This window comes from Chionomys nivalis, chromosome 3, assembly GCF_950005125.1.
Source record: "Chionomys nivalis chromosome 3, mChiNiv1.1, whole genome shotgun sequence".
In the NCBI taxonomy this organism is placed as follows: Eukaryota; Metazoa; Chordata; class Mammalia; order Rodentia; family Cricetidae; genus Chionomys; species Chionomys nivalis.
This window is the reverse complement of record NC_080088.1, coordinates 116041962-116055301: the sequence shown is the minus strand read 5'-3', so window position 1 is coordinate 116055301 and position 13340 is coordinate 116041962. Positions and strand designations below refer to the sequence as shown.

At 45.3% G+C, this 13340-nt stretch overlaps 1 protein-coding gene across 4 annotated transcripts in view; it reads right to left on the bottom strand.

The window, feature by feature from the left end:
- Positions 1-13340, bottom strand: part of Taok3 (TAO kinase 3) — a 188177-nt gene that overhangs the window by 39298 nt on the left and 135539 nt on the right. For all 4 annotated transcript variants that reach the window (XM_057763918.1, XM_057763919.1, XM_057763921.1 and 1 more), the window contains 2 exons: positions 9432-9638; positions 46-180 (listed from right to left, as the gene is read on the bottom strand). In XM_057763918.1, coding sequence (XP_057619901.1) covers positions 46-180; positions 9432-9638 — 342 coding nt within the window. The remainder of the gene's footprint in view (positions 1-45; positions 181-9431; positions 9639-13340) is intronic.

Genomic DNA, 13340 nt, shown 5'->3' with positions numbered 1-13340 from the left:
GAGGAGGGGAAGACAGGGAAGGTGGGGAGAGCAGTATCGGCTTACCAAAGACGCGGATTTGATCGTGGCAAAGCGCTCTCGGTTCCGATAGTGGAGGGCCCGGCTCTGAACTGACTGGGTAGGCCGCGGCTCAGGCCTGGGATCGCCGTGGCCCGCCTCATCCCTTACGAATACATGATCCTGCAGAAATGGATGAAGAGAAGGAGAAAGTCCAGCTGCGCTCTTTCCTCGCCGGCTGCCTCTCTCTCACCCCTCTTTCTGAACAAGCACCGCTGTTTGAAATGCATAGTTCAGCTCTCTGCTAGTCCCCGCAGCTCCCACGGTATAAAATGAATAAGCAACACATTGCAGCCTTCGGTTAGGAATGTCAGCTGATCGCTCGTGGGATGCCTTCTGACTCCCTGGCAGGCTTTTCCCCCCTTTACCTCCGGAATTACATATATGCAAAAACGAAAAGGAAGAGGAGAGAGAATGGCGCGGACGGACGCTTCAGCACAGTCTGCTTAAAACGCGGTGACCAGATAATTCCTTTAAAAATGTCATGTCCATGTCTGGCGGGGAAGATGCTGGTGGCTTTTAACATAAAAGCGAGCCTCCGCCTCATTCCCCTGAAAGAGCTGCGTTGTCAATTGAACTGGATCTGTGAGCTGGTCGGTGGGGTCATCCTTCTTCTGGGGGTGGGGGCGATCAGGGGAGGCTTGTGGCGAGCCGCCTCTCTGTCTTGTGCTGGGAAGATTCGGCAGTCACTGAGGGATCCTGCTTTCCAGTCATGATCGTACACAGTTCTAGCACCTTCTCTCTACAGCTTCTGAAAGGATTTTTTTCTTTTTTTTTTCTTTTTTTTTTTTAAGATTTAAAGAGACAGGCATACAATTCCAAACCAAATGATACTTTCACAAACGGCCCCTCAACTGGCATGCCAGCAGACTGAGCGAGGCTGGGATTTAATGTCCTTGACTGATTTAATCGAGTTCTGTGCTTTCTTGATGGCCAAAGATGATTAATTTCATTTTAACGCCCCGTGGAAAAAAAATAGCATGCCCTGGATGGATAATCACGGATGTTCCTTAAGTGCAACTGAAATGATCTGGAAAGGGGAAATGTTTTCGGAGGGCTGTGGCCCGCCCTCTGTACAAGATGAGCTGGTCAGTCAGTCAGCAACCTTTAGAAAATTTAACCCCCCCCCCCCAATAGTACTCTGGCAATCTGTAGTTCAAAATCATGTTCAATGGTGGGGGGCTTTTAAATAGCACATGCTCAGATGGGGGAGGAGAAATCAATTTCTTATTCCCCAGCGTTTTAGGAGAAACCACTGGTTTGCATTTTCTCCAGGAGTACCTCAAAATTTTAAAAACCATGTAATTGCCCTTCCCTTCATTACAAAGCAAGATCCAAAGAGACTCAGAAAATACAAACCTTCATCATTTCTCTGAAATTTTCAAAAAAATCAAAATGTGTAGATTTTTTTTTTGAAAGACATGAAATGTTATAACCAGGTTTTGATGTAAAAAGCCGCAACAATAATAAATAAATGAAGAAACAATGTGTTTCTTAAGCGGGGTAAGTTGTGTACACCTACAATTGCCACCCAACACACACACGCACTCCAACGCACTAGGGAAATAGGAGAAATTGCAAGTTTGAGGTCACTGTGGGTAGTGTAGTGAGAGCCCCTGACCTCTCCTGAAATAATTAAAAAAAAACCCTTTAACATGGATATTTTAAAACTTATGTAAAAAATGCTTGAAGGATCATTTTAAATTATTTCGCATTACTTCCTGGAAAGTCTGAACTTCGTATGGCATGTGACTGTGACCCTGCAGTGGGCCTCAGGCTCCTTATCTTCATGCATGTACCAATGAAACCACACCGTATCTAAAATTGAACTTACTTAACACAACAGCTTCAGAGAAGCATGGACCTTTCTGATGTCAGCATCATGAGAGACACAAAGTCTGGGGCTCTGAGCCCTGGTTTTGGTGACAATTAAGCACCTTCATTGAGAGAGAACCTGGGGTAAGTGGTGGAAGCAGGGACATTCAAGTGGTGGTGACTTCACGCGCAAAGACAGCCAGTGGCACCAGAAGCCACAGTGCTCACATCACAAAGCAAAACAAAAACCGCTCACATATATCCATATGTCATAAAACTAGATCCCAGGGTGTGGTGATGGATGTGCCTATAATCCCAGCATTCAGGAGGTTAAGGAGACAGGGTAGTTTGGGGCCAGCCTGAGCTACATTAGTAAGCCTCTATCTCAACAAAACAAAACAAACAAACAAACAAAAAATTATAAATAAAAAAATCCCTAACCAAACAAGCAAAATATTTTAGGTTTAGGACCCTGATTATCAAATTAAAAGTCACTGATTTTTTTATGTGTGTGCTAAATGTATGGAAATTGGAATACATTCTGAAAGCTAAAATCTGACATCACTTTTTATTGTTATTGACACATTAAATAACCCACCAATGTATGTGCTAGAAATGCTGCACACAGTGTGAAACCTGTCTTAGAGAAAGAGAAAAAAAAAGCTAAGATGTCACTTTAGTTCAAAGACAAGGTCCAAAATTTTAATTTACTTTAAATATAAATTCCTTTATCTAAAATAATGTGAGCCTTTGCTTTATCCTTGCCTCTTTTTAAGAATTACATTTATTTATTTATTTATTTATTTATTTATTTATTTATTTATTTATTTGTGTGTGTACATGCTATGGCACGTGTGTAAGGTCAGAGGGCAACTTCAGGAGTCAGTTCTCACCTTCCACACTGTGGGCCTCGGGGATTGAACTCAGGTCACCAGGCGTGGCAGCCAGTGCTCTTACCCACTGAGCCAGCACACTGGCCCCACTGTTTAGAAGAGAAGTCTTAGATTTGCTGGGCGACTTGGCACGAGGTCACCATCTCTGATCTAGTATGAGAGCGGCCACATGTCTGGGCCGTGAGCCATCCTAACACAGGACATGCCCATTTCCAGTGCAGCAGGGAAGGAAGTCTGCTTGTTTATATTTTATTTATTTACTTATTTTGAGACAAGGTCTTGCTATGACTGGCCTGGAACTCAGAGATTCATCTGCCTCTGCTGAGTAGTGGGATTAAATGGGTGGCCACTATATCTGGCTTTCTTGTATTTTGTCTTTTTGGGCAACCATTCGCTTTAACACTGAATGACATTCCCAGGCCCAAGAAATAAATGTGTAAACATTCGATCTCACTGGATTAAAAAAGGCTGAAGTTCCCCAATCCAATTAATGAGCTATTTTAAAATAAGGAGAATGTGGCTTGGGACCTGAAGCCCAAACACAATAGTGCGTCACCTTTGCTGTCCCTTCAAGTCTCAGGCCCGCAGGGTTTACCTGCTGTATGTGGTGCTCACAGTTTCTGAGTTGGGCACGATTTCAGAGTAGCCACTGAAGGGTCAGTTAACATAGTAGCAGTGAGAGCCAGCTAGTGCCCATGAGTGGCTGAGGGCTGCCATCTCTGAGGAATGTTTCTGTGAGACGAAGGGCAAACACCACGCTGCGCTCTACCAAGACCAAATATGTGTCTTGGTGGGGATTTACCTTTAAAATGTCATCGTCAGGGCTGGAGAGGCAGGCTCAGTGGGTAGTGGTACTTGCCTCCCAAGTGTCAAAACTTGTGCTTAACAGACACCGTGGCACACACACATACACACACATGTGCAAGTACACTAAATAAATAAAAAGTAATGGGATATTATCATTCAGCAACACATGAAATAGTGCCTTGAAATTTCTTTGGGATTAGGGGCCCATTTTAAGCCCATGTATTTTAATCCGGCAAATCTGCACGTGTGCTCACTGGAAAACACAACAGAAATATTTCCTCAGATTAAAAAAAAAAAAACTGATGCTGATCTGCGGGCAGAATTCCAGCTACTGCCTGCTCGGTGCCCTCTTACAGTGCATGCAATAAATTTGCTTTTCCTTAAATTGTATGGTTTATTAAAATTTTTGCTTTGTAGCTTGGACTGGCTTGAATCTGCAATCTTCCTGCCTCAGCATCCTGAGTACTAAAATTACAGGCAGGTAAAAATTACACTATTGCCTTTTTTAAAAAAAGAATTACATTTTTATATAAAATAGTGAAATATATCACACAAGAGGAACACTTATGTCCTGGAATTACCATGTGTGTGCACATGTGCATGTGTGCATGTGTGCATGCGTGTGTGCGTGCGTGTGTTCGTGTTGCATGCCAGCACGCGTGGAAGCCAGAGGTCAACAGTGGTGTCTTCTTCTATTGTTTCCAACCGTGGTTTTTGAGGCAGGGTCTCTCACTGACCTAGGCATTCAGGTGGGCCAGCAAACCCTGGGATTCTCCTGTCTCTGCCATTCCCCCTTCCAAGATGACACGTATGTGCTGGCAATGGATCCTGGGGATCTGTGCATGCTGGTAAGCACTCCATCAATAGAACTACATCTGCACCCCTTAGACATTGCTTTTATTTAGATGGAAGCTTTACCTAGGACAGAACTGCCTCATGGCCACATGTCTAGGATATGTCTGAGGAGATTATGAGAAAGTGACGTTTTCTCTTGGGTTATTTAACAGAATTCATATTTGTAATTCACTGAAGTCTGCTACTCTGTTGTGCCAGAAGCTGTACATGGTGACCCAGGTGACACAACCCATGGGTGTGACCCAAAGCAGCTTTTCTCTGACGGGGCCTCTATAGGTACCCTCGCTGACCTGTCTGTGGACGAGGGGCCAGCAAGCTCACCGTGCCTCATCTGCTCACTTCAAAATACCACGCTTGCTTTGTTGAGACACGGGTCTCTCTGTGTAGCCCACACTTGCCTGGAACTCAGCATGTAAAGCAAGCTGGCTTCAGACTCACAGAGATCCCCAGGCCTCAGCCTCCCCAGTGCTAGGATTGAAGGCGCCTGCGCCACCAGGCCTGGTTTCTGAGGCTGCTAGATGGAGCTGGAAGGGAAAGGCGGATCTGAACCAGAACGCTAGGGAGGGAAGATGGCGAGGAGCAGGCTGAGGACAAAGCCATGACGGCAGGACATTCCTGCAGCGTCATTCTTTCCTTTCCTCTCTGCTGCACGTGAGAGGACGCGGGCCCTCTGCACCGCACAACAGCCGGGCTAAGGGGCAAAGGGCACTGAGGACACCCTAGCCTCTCAAAACATTGGGGAAAGCTGTTCTCTGGTTTTCAAAGAGGGCAACAGGGTTGGTGGGATGGCTCGGCAGGTAAAGCCACTTGCTGCTGAGTCTGATGACCCGAGTTCTGTCCCTGGGACCCACATGGTGGAAGGGGAGAACTGACGGAAACCTGTCCTTTGACCTCCACATATGCATTCTGGAGCGCAGTGCACATGTGCACACGCGCACACACAGACACAGACATATATACTAAATGTCACAGGAATGAGTTCACACCGATGGCCTGTACATAGGTTCTACATGGGACACAAAAGACCAGAACATATTAGTGACACATATGAGTAAAAATGCCATAACCAAATCCATTACTTTGCACAGGAATACATACTAAAGCATGGTATACTAAAGAAGTGGTCAATTACTAGAAGTGACACAAATATTCTCGTGGTCAGTAAACAACCTTTTAAATTTTGAGTTTTTCAATTGTTTTACCAACAATTAAAATGAATTGGAATTTATGGTTTTAACATTCCATTCTTGAGACTCACTTGCATGTATTTAAATACATGTGCATATGTAAATAATGAAACTATAATCAATGCATATTTAGGAATTTTTAAAACGTGAGTTTGATAGGATGGTCATCTTCCAAGATGACAGGCGGATCACTTTTCAACCTCTGGCCGAGATCAAGTGCAGCACAGAACGGGAATCTACCCTCCGCCTATGGTCAGAGCACCGCACGTTCTGCTTGGTTGTAAGGATTTTCTTGTATTTTGTGTCAAGCATGTTACTGTCTTCTTAGGTGTTAGCAGACAAACTCTACTCAGGTGGCTCCTTCAAGCCTTAAAGGCGATACTGGAGATGTCTACTCCTTGAATTTGTGCTTCACACCCCTGACCGTCATGCCGTTGTGTGTCTGGCTCTGAATTTGTCACTTACTCCCTCAAGTGGTCTGCATTTACGGACAGTCTACCTTGTCCCAGACACCCTTCCCGACAGCGGGAAAATTTACGTTCCATTCATAGATGGTAGATAAGGTAATCTATTACACATGTGTGCATGTTCTAAGGAGTAACAGTTTTATTTATGTGTATGTGGGGGTGTGCCTGTGCATGCGCATGCCACATGTGTGCTGCTGCCCTCAGAAGCCAGAAGAGGATCTCCAATTTCCTTGGAGCTGGATTGACACATATATACATATATGTTATAATACATAAATATGTTTTTTCTGATGTTGGGGATTGTACCCAGGACCTTGCACATGCAAGGCAAGCGTACACTACTGAGCTGTATCCTAAGTGCTCTGTCTTATTCTTTTTAAATTTTGTTCATTATGTGTTTGCTTGTATGAGTTTCTGTGCACTATGTATGTAAAGGTGCTCTTAAAGTCCAGAAGAGGTGGTTGGATTCCCTGAAGCTGGAGTTATAGATGGTTGTGAGTTATCATGTGGGTGCTAGAATCCAAACCCAGCAATCAGTGCTCTTAGCCAGTGAGTGCTCTGTTTGGTTTTGAGGCGGGGTCTTCCTGTGCAGCCAGGCAGGATTTGATCCCGTGACTGTGCCATGGCAGCCTCTCGGATGCGGGGATGGCAGAGGGATGAAAGGCTTCCACTAAACCTGGTGCATAATGTAATTTTATACACTGGCAGATACTACAAAGAAAACAATTAGGACAATGAGACAAGGATTAGAACAGGCTTTCCTGAAACTATGGACACAACCCGGGCAAACGGGGCTGTTACAGGAAATCACAGTCTGGATTGTCTTCTTCTTTGTTGTGTCAGTGGGAGCGGAGCCCACTGTGAGTGAGTGCAGCTGGTGTGTGCCTCTCCCTGTCCACATTCGATGGCTCAGGCAGGAGCAAGCATCTAGACCTGGCTAATTTGCCCAGCTTGGATAGCTCTGAGGGGGCAGAGCCATTGTTTCCCTAGTTGAGTAAATCTTCCTGTTACCCAGAACAAATTTTGCAAGAACACTACACACAAATGGCTTAGATACTTAAAAAAAAAAAAAAAAATAACGGTGTGTGTGTGAGCATGCGTACGCACAAAAGGTTAAGAACACTTGCTGCTTTTGCAGAGGACCGTGATTCTGTTCCCATTATCCATAATGACCTGCAACTCCAATTCCAGGAGGGTCAGGCATCTGGCTTCCATGTGTACTGCATGCACATGTTACATATATACATGCATGCAGACAATACATGAGACACTCATATACATGAAATAAAATAAATAAAATATTAAATGACAAGTGACCTTTCTCTATAATTTCCTACTGTGGAAGGCTGACCTTGAGTCAGAGCAATGACTCTGAAGTAAGCCTTCAACGGTTTTCATAAAAAGTTTTAACTTTATGGTAGGTTTGTATAAAATGAGCATTCTGCTGGCTAGGTTTTTGTCACCATGACAACTGACAAACCGCCTCCATCAGACTGGCCCATAGACAAGTCTGTGCGTTAGGGCTCTGCCCACCGTGGGCAGTGCCAGTCCTGGGCTGGTAGTCCTGGATGCTATAAGAAAGCAGGCTGAGCAAGTTATGGGGAGCAAGCCAGTAAGCAGCATCCTTCAGTGGTCCCCGCATCAGCTCTTGCCTCCAGGTTCAGCTCTTGAGTTCCTCCCCTGACTTGCATCAGTGATGGGGTGTGATCTGAGAGCTCCCCAAGCTGCTGTGGGTCTTTTTTTAAAAAAATATTTATTTATTATGTATACAATATTCTGTCTGTGTGTATGTCTGCAGGCCAGAAGAGGGCGCCAGACATCATTACAGATGGTTGTGAGCCACCATGTGGTTGGTGGGAATTGAACTCAGGACCTTTGGAAGAGCAGGCAGTGCTCTTAACCACTGAGCCATCTCTCTAGCCCCTGCTGTGGGTCTTGGAGTTTATCACAGCAGCAGAAAGAAACTAGGACAGACATCTTAACCAGAACCATTCATTCAGAGGTCGGAATAGTCAACAGGGTAAGCTAGCTTGCCTGCCACCACGCCCCATGGGGGAAAGACAGAATCAGCTTCTGCACGCTTTCCTCTGATTCCCCGCGTGTTCTGATCATGCACATGTGTACCCTACCCACAAAACAAACAAACAAACAAACTCTGTAAATGTAGTTAGCTGGTAGAGAGCCTTAGGAGAAGAGAAAAAACAATAAATTCTGTTGCTGTTTTGTCTTTGGCTTTTCATTTTGAGACAAGGCAAGCTGTTGATCTTGCACTCACTCCGTAGCCCTGACAAGACTTGCCATCCTCCAGTCTTAGCCTCTTGAGTCTAATGCCTGAGGTGTAGAGGTCGCTGCTTTACAGGGGGTCTTTTCTTCTATAAGGATGAGCTGCTTTCCTCCGTGAGGCGCCAGGGACAGCTTTGACCTTCCTTTTTTCCTCCCTTCCTCTTCTTCTTCCTCCTCCTCTTCTTCTTTTTTTTTTTTTTTCTTTCAAGGCAGGGTTTCTCTGTGTAGCTCTAGCTGTCCTGGAACTCACTATGTAGACCAGGCTGGCCTCGAACTCACAGAGATCCACCTGCCTCTGCCTCCTGAGTGCTGGGATTAAAGGCTTGTGCCACCACACTCAACTTTCTTTCTTTTTTCTTTTTCAAAAATTTATTTATTTATGGGTATAGGTGTTTTACTTGCATATGTATTGTGCATGTCTGGTGTCTGCGGCCAGAAGAGGGTGTCAGAACCACCTGATTAAAGTTACAGATGGTTGTGAGCCACTATGTTGGTGCTGGGAATTGAACCCAGGTCCTCTGGAAGAGTAACCAGTACTTTTAACCTCTGAGCAATCTCTCCAGTCCATTTTTTGTTTGTTTTTCTTTTCTTTTCTTTCCTTTTCTTTTCTTTCCTTTTCCCTTCCTTCCTTCCTTCCTTCCTTCCTTCCTTCCTTCCTTCCTTCCTTCCTTCCTTTTTCCTTGAGACAGAATTTCGCTCTGTAGTCCAGGTTGGCCTACTACTTTCAATGTACCACAGGGCAGTCTTGAACTTCTGGCAATCCCCCTGCCTCAGCCTTTCAGAGGCTAGGATTCTAGACACTGTGCTAATATGCTCAGTATATTAATATTAGTAATTTCTTTACCATTCTGCTGGATGGTGCCAGCTATCAGAGCAACGAGAGATGGTGAAACCGGGAGGTGCATCCAACAGGGTCTTCTGCCAATCCATCAGAAGTCTTCTTCCTATTCTTTTCATGCCCTGCTTTGGTTGCAAAGAGGAAACCCACCCTCCTGAAAGCAGCATGTCCTGACCTGGCTTTGCTGGGGACACCTGACCCTGGCTTGTGAGGGCCCTGTGATACCTACCTTCTTGTGTACCATGGAGGAGCCGGAGTTGACAGTGCCGTCATCCTCCTGCATCATGACGAGCTCAGAGCTGCTCTCGTCCATGACCTCCTGCATGCTGTTCACACTGCTGCTCCGGCTGCCTGTGCTCACTGACACGCTGGGGATAGAGTGGATGCTGCCCAAGCTGTCCACCTCCCTGTTCAGGTTGCTTCCGTGTTCACTGTCCTGTAAAAATGGGCACCGGGATTCAAAACCAAAACACCTGGAGATCAAGTGCTGACCTACTGGCTGGGCCACTGAGCATTAAATCTGCAGCAGCAAACTGCTCTTTTGTTGGTGTGCAAAGATCGTGTGTGTGTGTGTGTGTGTGTGTGTGTGTACAGGTCAACCCTGAGTGTTGATCACAAAGAGCCATCCACCTTGAATTTTGTAATAGGGTCTCTCACTGGTTGAAGCTCACTAAGTAGGTTAGACTGCCTGGCCAATGAGCTCCAGGATCTTCCTGCTTTCTGCCTCCCTAGAGCTATTTGTAAACAGGCGCTAAGACTCCTGTCTTTTAAAAAAAAATATGGGTTCTGGGGATGGAACTGAGGTCCCTATGCCTCGCATGTCATTTTTTAAATGGAGGATCTTTGGGGACACTCTGCCACGACCAGACAACTCACACTCACTTCCTGCCTCCCCGGGGCCACTCTGCTCACGGGTCTCGAGACTCCAAATGCTACCATCCCAGGGCTTCCCCCATCACACAGGACCACGACACTGTGGGTTGCTCCCAGTATGTGTCACGAGTCCAGGTGGGTTCTCTGGGAATGCCAAGCGGTGACACTGCGGACACCAAACTGATGATCCTGAACTGGCGTGCTCTTTAGAGGGGACAGCGATGTGCGTGCTCCCCTGCAGGACCTTAGTGCATAACTGCATGAGGCGGGGGATAAACTCTACTGTCCGAGCTAGGTAATGAAATCCTGTCTCCCTTAAGCAACTCTGTCATGATTTCCTCTGTGATCTCATTAAGAATATCTGTGAAATAATATTGGTACCTACTCCTGTCAGGCCAGAGACTAACAGTGGATGGGGTGAAAGTGTGAAGTCAGCAGTTATGATCACACAAGAGGCTCCTCCCCCACAAGATTAAATTCTCTAAGTCAGTTTAGTTACAGAGAAGCCCTATTTTCAAACTCTACTGTACACAAACAGACAGTAAATTGCTACGGAGACATGAGGATACAAGTGATCACTCAGTGATACAAAATGTAGACAATACAGCACCTTTTCACTTTTGTTTTGAAGACAGGGCCTCAGTATGTAGTCAGGGCTGGCCTGGAACTCGATCTTTAGACCAAGTTAAGCACAGAAATCAGCCTGCTTCTGCCTCCCTAGTGTTGGGATTAAAGACTCTTGCTTCCACGCCCCACTATTAACATGTCACATTTTAATGCATTCATTTTCTCAATTAGTGGGATACTAATTGTCTATACTGATCAAGAGATTTTTATAGTTCAATTCTATTTTTGAATTTTTTATTGATAAAATAATTGTTTCATTGAAAGTTAAAAAATAACACTGACTTCCTCCCTTCCTCACTATTTGGTTATTTTTCTAAGTTTATCGTGTGTGTGTATGTACATATGTGTGCACGTGTGTATGCACATGCCACAGCACATGCGCTATGGTGGCCTTGTGGGGGTCAGGAGTTGTTCTCTCTTTCCACCATGTGGGCCTGAGAGGTCTAACTCAGGCTGACAGCACAGACCTTTGTCAGCTGAACCATCTAACTGACTTTCATCCAGTTCTTTTAGCTGGTGAAAGGCCAGAAAGTCATCTTTCCTTTGAAAACTCATGTGTACATGGTGTCAAGAGACCCCTCAACCCACCCTTATTCTCTCAAGCAGGCCCCAAATCCACAATCCTCCTGCCTCAGCCTTTAAGTGGTGGGATGGTAGGCATGTACTGCCATGCCCAGCCTTTCCCTGAAGCTCACACACTTTCAGGCCACACATGTTCAAGTTGTTTAGTCCCCTTCTGGTGTGGGATCCCCCTCTGTTTGCTGTGAATACCATTGGTTATTAAAGAAACTGTCTTGGCCTGATGGGGTAGAGCAGAGCTAGGCGGGGAAAACTAAACTGAATGCTGGGAGAAAGAAGGCAGAGTCAGTGAGAAGCCATGTAGCCCCTCAGGAGACAAACACCAGAAGTTTACCTGGTAAGCCACGGCCTTGTGGCGATATACAGATTAATGGAGATGGGTTAACTTAATATGTAAGAGCTAGCCAATAAGAAGCTAGAGTGAATAGGACAAGCAGTGATTTAATTAATACAGTTTCTGTGTGGTTCTTTCTGGTCTGAGCTGCTGGGTGGCCGGGAAACAAACAAGTGGCCTCCTACAATACCCTTAAACCCCACTTCCATCACTTTCTCTTTCATTGAGAGCCACATGTTAGCAAGTCTACCTTTTCCCATTCCTAGGGACCCAACCCTCACCTCTTAACTCACGAGTGGACTGGTGGCTGCAACCAGGATGGTCCTCCCAAGCACAGCACTTACCTGAGTCTAAAATGGACCTAGCCCTGGATGGAGGAGGGGCATAGCCTCACCACTAGCTGAGAGTTACTGACAGTGAAGGCTGCTGGGGGAAAGAGTCAGTTTTATGATGTGACCCCTGGAAAGTTGATGAGCTCCAGTGGATCACCTTATACTGATGTATACATAGGCAGCATTAATTAGACGGAGTAGATCAAAAAGAAAAAAGAGAGAGAGAGATGTGAAATTGGGAGTTTAGGGGTGTGTGGTGGTTTGAAAGAAAATGGCCCTCAAAGGGAGTGGCACTATTAGGAAGTGTGGCCTTGTTGGAGTAGGTGTGGTCTCCCTGGAGGAAGTGTGTTACTAGGGGGTGGGCTTTGAGTCTTATATATGCTCAAGATACTGCCCAGTGTCTCAGTCTACTTCCTGTTGCCTGCATATCAAGATGCAGCAGTTCCTTCTCTAGCACCATGTCTGCATGCATGCCTCCATGCTCCCCACCATGATGTTAGTAGACTAAACCTCTGAAACTGTATACCATCTCCTCAATTTAATACTTTCCTTTATAAGAGTTGCTGTGGTCATGGTATCTCTCTACAGCAATAGAAATTCTTTTTTTTTTTTTTTTTTTTTTTTTTTTTTTTTGGTTTTTCGAGACAGGGTTTCTCTGTAGCTTTGGTGCCTGTCCCGGAACTAGCTCTTGTAGACCAGGCTGGCCTCGAACTCCCAGAGATCCGCCTGCCTCTGCCTCCCGAGTGCTGGGATTAAAGGCGTGCGCCACCACCGCCCGGCCAGCAATAGAAATTCTAAGACAGAAGTTGGTACCAGAGACTGGGGTACTGCCATGATAGGCCTAACCATGTGTTTGTTTGGAGGAATTTGGATTTTGGTATTTTGGGCTAGGAAAGCAGTGATTAATGGGCCATACTAGTAGGAGCATGAAAGATAATGGTGCTGAGAATGATTTGAACTGTGACGATCAAGAGGTTTCAGAGAAGAATGTTAGTATGACCTAGAGACTGGTCTTATGATATTTTCTTAAGAATGTGGCTGCTTTTTGTCCTTGTATGAAGAGTCTGCCCGAGGCTAAAGTGAAGAGTTCTGAAATAATTCCGTTGGCAGAGGAAATCTCAAACCAGCCTAGTGTAGACTTTGTCATGTGGTTATTAGTATTAACCCTAATGAAGATTTATAATGAAAAGGAGCAAGCTGAGCAATAAAAATATAAAATGAAAAAAGGGGCACCAGGAATTAAAATTAGAGCTAAAATCCTGTGTTCAAGGAAATAAACGGTTTAAGAAATGGAATAGAGGGAGTGGTGACCTCAAGGGCAAGATCACACCCAGCTAAATTTCCATCTGGTGAAAAGGAATTAAAGAAAAGCTTAGAGCCAGGTATGGTGGTA